Genomic DNA, 13,248 nt, shown 5'->3' with positions numbered 1-13,248 from the left:
CCCATTGACCTCCATGAAACATTAGTGTGTGATTAAAGTTAAGCACATGCTTAAGTGCTTTGGTGAATCAGCGGTTCTATGAATGTGAAGCTTAAAAGGTATGTCTCTTTCTGCTTTGGGGTATAGTGTGGAATGAGTTAAAAAACTAAACCCCTTCTCTCCCTTGACACTAGTCTTCAATATTGTGAATTCTCTGATAGCATTGCTATTATGTTCTTTGGCCTAAGAACTCGTTTTAGCTTAACTGTACATCCCCACTAACTAGGCCTTTAAAGGTGACAGACAAAAGGGTGGGAAAGAGTTGTCCTGCTTTTTACATCATTTTGAGGTTTAAATAAGCATGATGGGTTGACCCTCTGGTCTAAGTGGTCCCACTCTCCAATTACACCTGGTTCAAACATGTTGGAAATTTGCAGGTGGGTTTGAGCCATAACCTGGAGTCCAAGTGTGATCTTCTTCTAACAGCAGGCAGCATCAGGGTCACTTTCAAGTAATTTCAAGGCCTCACTTGATGGACACTAATTGGGGCTGGTGGGACTGTGGAGACCCTGTGCACATAATTCATTGGTCAGATATGAATACAGAAAATCCTTAAGCACTCATCATATTCTTAGGTGGTGCCATTGGCAGATATGGTTGAATGATTTTTCAAGTTACATATTATTTTTTAAAAAGAAAGGGAGTACTTGTGGCACCTTAGAGACTAACCAATTTATTTGAGCATGAGCTTTCGTGAGCTACAGCTCACTTCATCGGATGCATACCGTGGAAACTGCAGCAGACTTTATATACACACAGAGAATATGAAACAATACCTCCTCCCACCCCACTGTCCTGCTGGTAATAGCTTATCTAAAGTGATCATCAAGTTGGGCCATTTCCAGCACAAATCCAGGTTTTCTCACCCTCCACCCCCCCCCCACAAATTCACTCTCCTGCTGGTGATAGCCCATCCAAAGTGACAACTCTCTACACAATGTGCATGATAATCAAGTTGGGCCATTTCCTGCACAAATCCAGGTTCTCTCACCCCCTCACCCCCCTCCCAAAAACCACACACACAAACTCACTATCCTGCTGGTAATAGCTCATCCAAAGTGACCACTCTCCCTACAATGTGCATGATAATCAAGGTGGGCCATTTCCAGCACAAATCCAGGTTTTCTCACCCCCCCCCGCACCCCCATACACACACAAACTCACTCTCTTGCTGGTAATAGCTCATCCAAACTGACCACTCTCCAAGTTTAAATCCAAGTTAAACCAGAACATCTTGGGGGGGGGTAGGAAAAAACAAGGGGAAATAGGCTACCTTGCATAATGACTTAGTCACTCCCAGTCTCTATTTAAGCCTAAATTAATAGTATCCAATTTGCAAATGAATTCCAATTCAGCAGTTTCTCGCTGGAGTCTGGATTTGAAATTTTTTTGTTTTAAGATAGCGACCTTCATGTCTGTGATTGCGTGACCAGAGAGATTGAAGTGTTCTCCGACTGGTTTATGAATGTTATAATTCTTGACATCTGATTTGTGTCCATTTATTCTTTTACGTAGAGACTGTCCAGTTTGACCAATGTACATGGCAGAGGGGCATTGCTGGCACATGATGGCATATATCACATTGGTGGATGTGCAGGTGAACGAGCCTCTAATAGTGTGGCTGATGTTATTAGGCCCCCACCCCACTGTGATGGTGTCCCCTGAATAGATATGTGGGCACAGTTGGCAACGGGTTTTGTTGCAAGGATAAGTTCCTGGGTTAGTGGTTCTGTTGTGTGGTATGTGGCTGCTGGTGAGTATTTGCTTCAGGTTGGGGGGCTGTCTGTAGGCAAGGACTGGCCTGTCTCCCAAGATTTGTGAGAGTGTTGGGTCATCCTTTAGGATAGGTTGTAGATCCTTAATAATGCGTTGGAGGGGTTTTAGTTGGGGGCTGAAGGTGACGGCTAGTGGCGTTCTGTTATTTTCTTTGTTAGGCCTGTCCTGTAGTAGGTGACTTCTGGGAACTCTTCTGGCTCTATCAGTCTGTTTCTTTACTTCCACAGGTGGGTATTGTAGTTGTAAGAAAGCTTGACAGAGATCTTGTAGGTGTTTGTCTCTGTCTGAGGGGTTGGAGCAAATGTGGTTGTATCGCAGAGCTTGGCTGTAGACGATGGATCGTGTGGTGTGGTCAGGGTGAAAGCTGGAGGCATGCAGGTAGGAATAGCGGTCAGTAGGTTTCCGGTATAGGGTGGTGTTTATGTGACCATTGTTTATTAGCACTGTAGTGTCCAGGAAGTGGATTTCTTGTGTGGACTGGACCAGGCTGAGGTTGATGGTGGGATGGAAATTGTTGAAATCATGGTGGAATTCCTCTATTCCCCTTCTCTATTCAGAATTCCCCTAAAGCCCCTACTCTACTTGCGCTATATTGATGACATCTTCATCATCTGGACCCATGGAAAAGAAGCCCTTGAGGAATTCCATTAATACTATTAATTTAGGCTTAAGTAGAGACTGGGAGTGGCTAAGTCATTATGCAAGGTAGCCTATTTCCCCTTGTTTTTTCCTACCCCCCCCCCCCCACCCCAGATGTTCTGGTTTAACTTGGATTTAAACTTGGAGAGTGGTCAGTTTGGATGAGCTATTACCAGCAGGAGAGTGAGTTTGTGTGTGTATGGGGGTGGGGGGGGGGTGAGAAAACCTGGATTTGTGCTGGAAATGGCCCAACTTGATTATCATGCACATTGTGTAGAGAGTTGTCACTTTGGATGGGCTATCACCAGCAGGAGAGTAAATTTGTGGGGTGGGGTGGAGGGTGAGAAAACCTGGATTTGTGCTGGAAATGGCCCAACTTGATGATCACTTTAGATAAGCTATTACCAGCAGGACAGTGGGGTGGGAGGAGGTATTGTTTCATATTCTCTGTGTGTATATAAAGTCTGCTGCAGTTTCCACGGTATGCATCCGATGAAGTGAGCTGTAGCTCACGAAAGCTCATGCTCAAATAAATTGGTTAGTCTCTAAGGTGCCACAAGTACTCCTTTTCTTTTTGCGAATACAGACTAACACGGCTGCTACTCTGAAACCTGATATTATTTTTTGTATGTTTGTAAACTATTTAAATAACTATAAGCCCTGAAAGGGTTTGTAGTGTTTTTTTTTTTTTTTTTTTACTGCTTGTTTGTTACCTTAGAAATATCAGGATTATCAATTTTGACTTCCTTGTTATTGCTAGAGGATTTCTGTGCTGACTCTGCTACGTAGGAAGGTAGCGTCTCATCCTTTAAATTAAATATTGGGATGTTGGATCTTTTTCTTAACGAGATTTACTCTCATATGCTTAGGTTAAATGGGGGCTAATAAAAGAAAAAACTGAATTCTAGACAGTCTGAATCAAATTGATATCTCTTTTCAATTAATCAGATATATAACTGTAGTACGTGTAATGCCAAAACCATACCTATTCTCCACCAAAGTAGGCAAGACCTGAATTTCTTATGGAGAAAACAAGCAGGGAAAACAAATCAAATTTTAACAAAAAACAACAAAGAGAAAAAAATACCAGGCCTTCTTGATATCTCATAATCCAACAAAAAAGGCACAAATCTATTTTTAATCCCTTTGCAAGCTGCCTTCCTCACTGACTGTGCTCTCTGTAATACAACTGTGTTTTCTGACCCTCAGATACCAAGACTGCATATTACTGATGCTCCTATTAACCATGTTGTCTTCCTTTGCATTCAAGTCTGGAGGGGAAATGGTCAGAGTCCGTCCCTGCCCAGGACAACCTGCACTGAAAACACTACATCTTCAGGGGAATCTCCATGCACAGGGAGATGCTCGATGACAATCAGTGGATTAATGGACGATCTGTGTGAAGATAGAGAGGGTGAGGAATTACAGCCCCTCTCTAACTGTGCAGTGTGTTCCCTTCTGCTGTTTGTTAACACCCCTCTTCTATAACAACCTGAAAATGTTATGGGTCAAAATGTGGCTTCTTTACTGTCCCCGTTGAAATCAATGGAACGATTCACAGAAGAAGGTACTACTCAGCATGAATAAGAGTATCAGAATCTGGCCCTGAAGATGTATTTGAACCAATATTTACAATTCCTAGTTAGTAATTATAATTATTGATACATACCCTGTGCTTGGAATAGAACTGGAATGTCCAGGGCTGCTTTTAAAAATGACATTAGATACCTTAGAGCACTGATTCTCAGCCTGTGGTCCATGGACTTCTGGGGGTCCACAAATTATGTCTAAGGAGTCTGTGAAAGACTTAGACTGAAAACTGACTGAACAGAATTCAGCTATATCTACAAAGGGGTTTCCAAAGGGGTCCCCACCTCCATTCGAAATTTCCAAAGGGGTCTCAAATGAAAACCTCTGCCTTACAGCTTCCTGGTGTTTTCAAGAACTGCTCAAGGCCAAGGATTTTTTGCAAAGAGAGGGAAGGACTTTGGCAGCCTGGGCCCTTTACTAAATGACACATGTAGCCTTATTTCCCTGAATCTATAATTTGGTGATAAATATTACTTGTTGTTAAATATTTTTATAATGCAAATATTTTGCTTAAAACCTGTAGCAGGAAGCCAAGCAGGAGTGAGCTAGGGAAGGTTCTAAACAGAAGCTCCTATGGTGAGGGAGAAAGAGAATGAGTGTAGTTTTAGGGATAATACTGTTTCCCTTATCCTAATAAAGTTACTTGTTCACTGTGGCCCTCTGTAGACTCATATCTAAAGTACGCTGGTACCACGTTCAGGCCAACACTTGTAACCGACACACTCTGGAGGTTTAGGCTAGATAAGGCTGGGTGCTCTTAACACTTATTGAACCCGGTCAAGTTAAAGTCTGTGCCTAGACAAGGGCTGTGTTAGAAGGAAGTACATTTTCTGTGTCTCTCTAACCCAGGGAGGGTGTGACATTTGGAGTGCAATTATTCAGACCAGTGAGAGGTTGTCACTTCTTGCCATGTAACCGTGGGTGTCTTTAATGCTCTGCTGCTGTGGCTCACAGCCCAGACACCAACAGCCAGCAAACACACATGCAGCTCCCTGAGCGTGTGTGCACTGTGCAGCCCTGGTTCAGCGCTCTGACCCCAGCAGCCTGACACAACACAACAGACACACCCGGGTCTTCACCAGATTCGTTACAACTCACCCAGATCCTGTGGAAAACATGTTTGTAATGTCATTTCCCCACCAGAGTCAGGAAAACTAATTTTTTTTCTTGTAACACTCTTCAGTAGTAGTGGCATAAGAAGCCCGTTCTACTCTCAGAACAGATTATCCACATTCTCCCTCTCCTTTATTTAACTGGAAACTGATCGCATTTGCATAAGTGGCAATTTTACCTTTTCTAGTCTTCTTTTTTCAATGAGGAGACTTCTTCTCTGCTACGTCACTTGCTCTCAGCTCGTTGTTGTTCCCCATCCTCTCCTCATCACATTAGATTGTAGGAATTTCAAGGCAGGGACCATGTTACAACGCAAAGGGGCCCTTTCTCAAGCCGTTAGGAGCTACTAAGATACAAAGAAAAAGAATAATCCTCGTCTTTTACTTACACACACACACACACACACGTGCAAACAATATTCAGGTCACTGATTTACCGCCATTTCAGGTTAAGGGAAAACAACCGAACAAGCAAGAACAGTCACAGGCTGCATCTCAACAACCGAGAACAAAATGGCAGCTGCTGCCTTCAGGCTCCTAGAGAGGCAAACGTGCAGCACACAGGAAACAAAAGCACCAGTTTCACAGTTCGAGGCAGGAGCATGCACTGTGTCATGTTGCTCGAAGCAATGGTTCCCTAAATGAGCATTTAACCCATTCAACGATAATTAGAAGAATGTAAGACCCGTCGGTAAAATGCAGGGCAACTGACAGCTGTGACATTTCACCAAGAATATTTAATTTTCCAAAATGTACTGTTAGCAGCTGGGAGGCTATTTGCTTCCCCACAATATGTGACGGGAGTAATTAAACCATTTGTGATGCTGGGTAATGATCTTCTTTCCTCCACCTCCCCAGGAAGAACCGAGTGTCTGCTCTGCCCCCCAGGGTGGGTGCTGCACAGGGGGAGCTGTTACTATTTCTCAGAGCAGTCGGGGACCTGGGATGCCAGTATGCGAAATTGTTCAGGCAGGAAATCCCAGCTGCTTGTTGTTGAAGATGAGGCTGAGATGGTAAGTCTGGGAACATTCCACATAGTACCCAGCAATCAGCAAACCCTCCATGTCATTCAGACACTTGACTGAAAAGCACAAATATACCCTAGGTTTTATCAGAACCTCTGACCAGGCAGGCTCTCCCTGAGAAACTGTCTGTGAATGGGCTTTTATTTCCCCACAAACAAGAGCCCCACTTGGGAAGACACCCAGAGGGAGCAGGGCCTGGCCTTTCTTTCCTCTGGCTGTGATCAGTCCTCTGATCCATTACTGAAAAGCTGCTCTACCAACTCAGTGGGCTTCCCTGGGTCTCCGTGAGGCTGATGGGCAGATGCTTCAGATGCAAATGTAGAAAGCAGAATAAGTTCTGATCTGGGAGGAGATTGGGGGTGTGATCAAGGGCTTTCCGCAGTCTGCTAAGGCAGGAAAGGCTTTGCTTTGCGGTTGAGTGCGACTTTCATGCTGTTGAGGGCCTGCCCAGTCTCCCTTTGGAAATGTAGAGGGTAGATTCCCTCTACAAGGTAAAAAAGGCCTGATTTTCATGTCTGGCAGTTCACTCAGGGTCTGGCTGTTTTCAGCGACTCTTATGTTCTCCCAAGTGCAAGACTTTTGGGAAAAGCAGCTATAAGGATTCCCATGTGCCCTAAAGCCGTTCCAACCAAACTAGTTACCGGTGTGGCTGAGTCCTTGTCTTTCACATGTATCCCGGTCTCGGTTCAAAATGAGCATGTGATTGCATGAGGAATGAGGCAGAGCTGAAATGGCCCATCAGTGTGTAATGTATTTCTTTTTAATCCACAGGAATTTATAGCAAACAGAACAGAAACGAAATATTTCTGGATTGGATTAAACTTTCAAGAAAAAGAAGGAAGATGGATGTGGCTTGGTGACTCCCAGTTAGAAGGACACAGGCTGAGCTCGTGGGTGGATTTTTCTTTGTATAAATGTTAGGTTACATTAATATAAATGCAGATACAGCTCTGACCGCATAGCTCCCCGCTAAGTAATTCCCAAAGCACAGAGCTAGTACTGTGATTGAAGGCACATATTTAGCTCCATCTTAGATTGCAAAGTCTCCAGCATGACCTGTTCCACAGAGACTAAGTTTTCCTTACTTATAGTCACAGTCTTTAGAAAGAAAAGGAGTACTTGTGGCACCTTAGAGACTAACCAATTTATAACTAACCAATTAAGCTTTCGTGAGCTACAGCTCACTTCATCAGATGCATACTGTGGAAAATACAGAAGATGTTTTTATACACACAAACCATGAAAAAATGGGTGTTTATCACTACAAAAGGTTTTCTCTCCCCACACCCTACTCTCCTGCTTGTAATAGCTTATCTAAAGTGATTACTTTCCTTACAATGTGTATGATAATCAAGGTGGGCCATTTCCAGCACAAATCCAGGGTTTAACAAGAACGTCTGAGGAACAGTGGGCGGGGGCGGGGGGAGGAATAAACAAGGGGAAATAGGTTACTTTTAATAATGCTCAAATAAATTGGTTAGTCTGTAAGGTGCCACAAGTACTCCTTTTTCTTTTTGTGAATACAGACTAACATGGCTGTTACTCTGAAATTAGTCTTTAGAAAGCAGTGGTGCGGGTGATGCTGCATGAAGGCCTCATCCTCAATTTCAAATCACGGCAGACCATTGCTGCTTAGGCCCTATCTACACAATCGTTTGGAGGCTATTTTGTAGACGTTTTGCTAGGGCTGTATAGCAGCCCCATGAAAAACCTCTAGGGCTTGTCTGTACTAAGGTTATGGCCACATTGTAACTTAAGTTAATTGATTGCCAATTAACTCAATTCAAGTTACACAACTATACATGTTAGTGTAGACACTGTACAAACATTTGTTCCTTCTGGTCTTGGGTCACCTTACACTGAGCTCGAGGAACAAGTGTTTATGGAGTGTCTACATCAGCATGTACCATCAAGCTAATTAATTGTTGATTAGAAATTATAGGAACAAAAGTACAGGACCAAACACGTCAGTCTAGACACAGCTCTAGTGTAACCATGTGGCACCAGAGTAAAAAGAAAAGTGATTTGTATCTGTGGAGTTTGCCTTGGGGCTTCCAGATGGGGAGAAATCTTCACCCCTGTGACATCAACAGGAATGCAAAACTCCCATTCACTTCAGTGGAACCAGGATTTCACCCCTAGGGTTTGTACTAGTGCAGCTAAATTGGTGGAGTTACAACTGCACAAAGCAGCATCCTCCTTAGACAGGACCTTCTTGGCATCAAAGTTAAGTTGATTATCTCTTTATTCTCTTCTTTGGCAATCAGGTGGCTTTGGGCAGGGTGAGGATAGCCGAGCTGGAGGAATAAGGTGCACTGACACATATCGAAGTAAAGTGAGCACTGCAGGGGCACAGTTATTCAAATGGTTTAAAAATGTACAAAAATAATATGTAACTTGAAAGAATTTTCAACCACATCTGCCAATGGCACTAACCTAAGAAGGTGCTGAGTGCCTAGGGATTTTCTGTGTTCATATCTGACCAATGTATTATGTGGCCAGGGTCACCACAGTCCCACCAGCCTCAATTAGTGTCCATCAAGTGAGTCCTGTAAGTACTTGAAAGTGACCCTGATGCCGCCTGCTGTTCGTAGAAGATCGCACTTGAGCTCCAGGTTATGGCTCAAACCCACCTGCAAACTCCCAACATGTATGTATCAGCTGTTATTGGAGAGTGGGACCACTTGGGTTGACTGTCTGGTCTGTCATGCAGACTCGACATTTGGATTCATGTAGTTGAAAACTCCTCCCCACCTCCTCACTATTAAGACTCACCATTTCTCCTTTGTGGAAGGGTTTTCCTCCTCTTGCTGATAATGCTCATGGACATGAGGACCCCTGAATTCCTCCTACCAGTGTCTCCTCTCTGTGAATCCCTGTGCAAATCCCATCTGTCCAATCAAATGGATTGCAATGAGCCTGCATATGCCAGTCTAGCCACATAAGAAAAAAACACACACACAAAAGAAAAAAACCCTGGTTCCCTCCTCCCAAACTCTGTTCCTGTCTTTTTATTTGGTACCAAGTTCTGAGCTAACCTCTCAGTGAGCAGCTTTTGTTTTCTCTTTAGGGTGGTGGAAAACGGAACTGGAGATGGCAAGAACTGTTCTGTTCTCAAAAAGAAGTTATACTCTGAGAGCTGCCCGAGTTTACACAGATGGATCTGCAAGAAAAATGCATTCACACTGGCTCCCTGGAACATCTTAGAACATTAGACACCGTCCCTTGTAGAATGATGCATTTTCTTGTACTTTGATATTTTAATGTAAATAATCATAAGAGCATTGCACAGAAACCATAGCATTCGGCAATCCTGTGTCGATTGACCACTGGCTGCATTAGGGATAGGTTTGTATTGTAACCCCCTGTAGCTCCTGGAGTCCAAGGCTAGAGGATGTTTAGCTAAACAGATTATAATAATTGATGCATGATAAATAAGCCAATAGCATATTTGATCCAGGGCCGGGCCTTTACCCTTCAGCTTGAGCAAGCTCATCCCATTTTATTCACCTCTTCAGATTGCAAATGTTTTTCGTTTTAGGCCAATCCCTTTCTCTTAAGATTTAGTGCCAAATGACATCTACATAAACATGGAAATGCCTGTGACTATCTGCTCTTTATTAAGAAATGACTCAAACACCTCTTTTCTTGCTTACTTTCAACTTTTGTATTATTAAGATTTTCAAGTAGAAACTCTTATGCAATGGAAGGTTCTTTCCTGCTCCTTGGTGCAGCTGCATTAGCAGGAACCATTTTCGATCCTCTGACCAGCCGTGCCCAAAGATGACTTATGGGTACATTGTGAGTAAATGTCAATATTAATTAACTGGACAGGAAGAATACTCTTCTAGCACCTGGGGAACTAAGGCACTTTGGCCCAGATTATAGAATCATAGAAGTGAATGATGACCCTGTACTCCTGTCCCCTGTACTCAAGGCAGGACTAAGGAATAACTAGATGGGGGGTTGGCAAATGGGAGCCCCGGGAAGCCAACCGCAGCCACTGGGAGCTGTGGGAGGCTTTGCCCGCGGACGGTCAACGTAAACAAAATGTCTCGCGGCTTGCCAGCGAATTACCCTGATGGGCCACGTGCCGAAGGTTGCCGACCCCTGAACTCGACCACTCCTGACAGGTGTTTGTTTAACCTGTTCTTGAAAACCTCCAGTAATAGAGATTCCATAACCTCCTTAGGTAAACTATTCCCATGCTTTACTACCCTGACAGGAAGTTAGTTTTTCCTCATGTCCATCCTAAATCTCCCTTGCTGTAATTTAAGCCCATTGCTTCTTGTCCTATCCTCAGAGGTTAAGGAGAACAATTTTTCACTCTCCTCCTTATAACATCCTTTTACATACTTGAAAACTATTATCATTTCCCTGCTCAGTCTTCTCTTCTCCAGATTAACCAAACCCATTTTTGTCAGTCTTCCCTCATAGGTATGTCCTCCAAACCTTTAATCATTTTTGTTGCTCTTTTCTGGACTTTCTCCAATTTTGTCCATATCTTTCCTGAATTGTGGCACCCAGAACTGGACACAGTGTTCCAGCTTACACCTAATCAGTACAGAGTAAAGTGGATCCACACAGCAAATTAGGCTCTTAACATCCCTTGATTTCAGTGGAAGTTAGGAGTCTAAGTAGATTTGTGGAACTGGGTGATTAAATGACTCTCCCAAGGTCACACAAGAAATATATGGCAGAGGTGGGAATTGGATTTGTCCTGAGAGACAATCTAGTGTAATTTTCTTCCTTGAATTCTGTAAAAGCCTACCCAACATGCACCTTGTTTTTAGACAGAGGAGGTTGTTTTCACCAGATGCCCAGTTATTGTTCTATTTAATTCCCAAGATACTATAGATGTCTTCATTGTTTTTGAAAAAGGCCTCATTTATTTAAATGATTACGGTGTAAGATTCTTTGTTGTATTAGATACTTGCTTTGTGTCTGACCTTAATGCAACAAGGTTACAGCCTGCCTCTGGGAGAGGAGTGTAGCTAATAGCTTAGAGACAGGATAACCACAGCTAGAACAATCAATCTGAAAGATTTGACCTGATCTGCCACATTAGAGACCGGGGTGAAATCCTGGCCCCAGTGATGTCAATGGCAAAATGCCCACTAACTTTAAGGAGGTCAGGATTTCACCTTAGGGTTCTATTTCTAACTGAGCCTGCAATGAGCTTGAATAACCTCTCTCTCTATTTATTTTAAAATGTAGTCTGTGTGCAGCATCTTAGACTGGATTGTTCCCATGGCGTTGGTCAATAAGAAGCATGGTGAAGGATGAACACAAAGAGCAGTTAGCAGAGGTGATACAAACTCATGGCAAACACTATCAATGTCTAACTGACATTGTTGAAAGTGACCCATGAGGAGCAATCAGTGGAGCCAACCATCGATCCCTGAGCATTTCAGATTCCTTGCAAAGGGGTTTTACAAAAGGTGAGACAACCCAATGAAAAACAAAAAGGAATGATTTTCAACTCTCCTTATTCTTCCTGTATCAATCTGCTGTTCTTCAAGCCAGCATGAAATGTTCAAAAGGTGCTTAAAATTTGCCATTCTTAAGATTTGTATGAAATAAAGATTTAAAATTCCAGTTAAACAGAAACCTCTGCAACAGCTTTAACTGTGCTGTTCAGACCAGCTCCAGCATGGCACAACACTGTGTTCTTCTCATTGAAGTATCTCAACACCTTGAGGAACAATCCTCAGATTTCCTCCAGCACCCCCCACCCCAAATATCTTATTCTCTCTTTCATAGCTGGAACTCAATGTGCTTTCTCTTCTGCACAGGTGAAGAGGCAGGAAGGAGTCAGTTCAAAGCAAATTTCCTCCCAGTGCTGGTGACCTGGGGCCTCATTCCCCACCTCGTGACTCCAGATTTACACCACTGTGAGATCACAGGTTTTAATGGAGTTACACCAATGTAAAACTGGAATAACACAGTGGTGCATGAGGCTCCTGATCTCTTCAGAACCATCCTACCAACTGGGCACACAAGGAAGTGAACCCAGCTAATTGCTCCTATAACTGCCATAGGAGCCACAGGAGCGAGAACTGATGGAGTTGATGCTCCTTTCAGCAACTGTAAACATTGAAGTGCAAATGAACATTTAACACTTACCCGTGTAAATCAAGAGTCACTCCACTGCCTCAGTGGAGTTAATGAGAGGAGCATCAGGACCAGTGGGTGCCTTCTTCCAAAGGTGCAGAGCAGCCTTCATTCTCCTGCCCCTTTAAAAAACAGTGGTGTCAGACCAGAGAACATTCTAAGTGTGTTTCTTCTTCAGTGCTTTCTGATGTACAATTTCACTGCAAAGCACCAGGACAGGCCTGCTGCTCAGAATATACAGCCTGGAGGAGGGGTGGGAGAATGTATGCCTCCATGTAGGTTCACGCACAGTCTGACACTTCCAACACATGTACCCATGTTGGTCTGTGTAACTCAAAAGGCTACTTTCTTTCACCAGCATAAGTTGGTCCAGTGAAAGATATTACTTCTCCCACCTTGTCTACTTTGGACACAGTCTGGCAAATACAAGGTATTTTGGGGGCCGGGGCCAACCACATTGCTAGTTTCATGATGGTAGCTCCTAGGGGTCCATAGAGCCAAACACGAGACAGACCCTGCTCAGAAGAATGTACAGTTCAAATAGAACAGACAAAAGGTGAGAGAAAGGAAATACTTTTCTCCCCTGTTTGGAGATGGGGAAGTGAGGCAGAGAGAGGGGAAGGAAGCCACTAAGCCATTTCCACTGGCATTTTCAATATGTTTGGTGGTCACTGGAACTAAAATTTAGCTTGTTTAGTTCTACATTACACAGTGTTCTGCTGAAGTAAAAGCATATTTTGCTGTGTCTATAAATGCCTCTTCCTGCCTCTCCATAGATTCCTCGATTTTAAGGCAACTGGAGCCCATCTAGCCTGAGCCCTGCACAACACAGGCCATAGGATTTCACATATTCATTTCGGCATGAAGCCCATAAGTTCTATCTGAGCAAGAGCACATCTTTTACAAAGATCCCTTTGAAGCCAAGGGCTGTGGCACAAGCTCCATCCTCCGTC

General features: G+C 43.5%; 1 protein-coding gene across 1 annotated transcript in view; it reads left to right on the top strand.

Moving 5' to 3' along the window:
• Window positions 1–12,006, top strand: part of LOC144259186 (killer cell lectin-like receptor subfamily B member 1B allele C) — a 30,767-nt gene extending 18,761 nt beyond the window's left edge. The window contains exons 4-9 of the mRNA XM_077807366.1: window positions 3,725–3,868; window positions 6,015–6,169; window positions 6,953–7,071; window positions 9,252–9,982; window positions 11,399–11,622; window positions 11,977–12,006. Coding sequence (XP_077663492.1) covers window positions 3,725–3,868; window positions 6,015–6,169; window positions 6,953–7,071; window positions 9,252–9,396 — 563 coding nt within the window. The 3' untranslated portion in view covers window positions 9,397–9,982; window positions 11,399–11,622; window positions 11,977–12,006. The remainder of the gene's footprint in view (window positions 1–3,724; window positions 3,869–6,014; window positions 6,170–6,952; window positions 7,072–9,251; window positions 9,983–11,398; window positions 11,623–11,976) is intronic.
• Window positions 12,007–13,248: the final 1,242 nt, after the last annotated feature.

Source organism: Eretmochelys imbricata, chromosome 1 (assembly GCF_965152235.1).
Source record: "Eretmochelys imbricata isolate rEreImb1 chromosome 1, rEreImb1.hap1, whole genome shotgun sequence".
Taxonomy (NCBI): Eukaryota; Metazoa; Chordata; order Testudines; family Cheloniidae; genus Eretmochelys; species Eretmochelys imbricata.
Note: the sequence above shows the minus strand (reverse complement) of the source record. Positions and strands in the feature narration are given on the sequence as shown.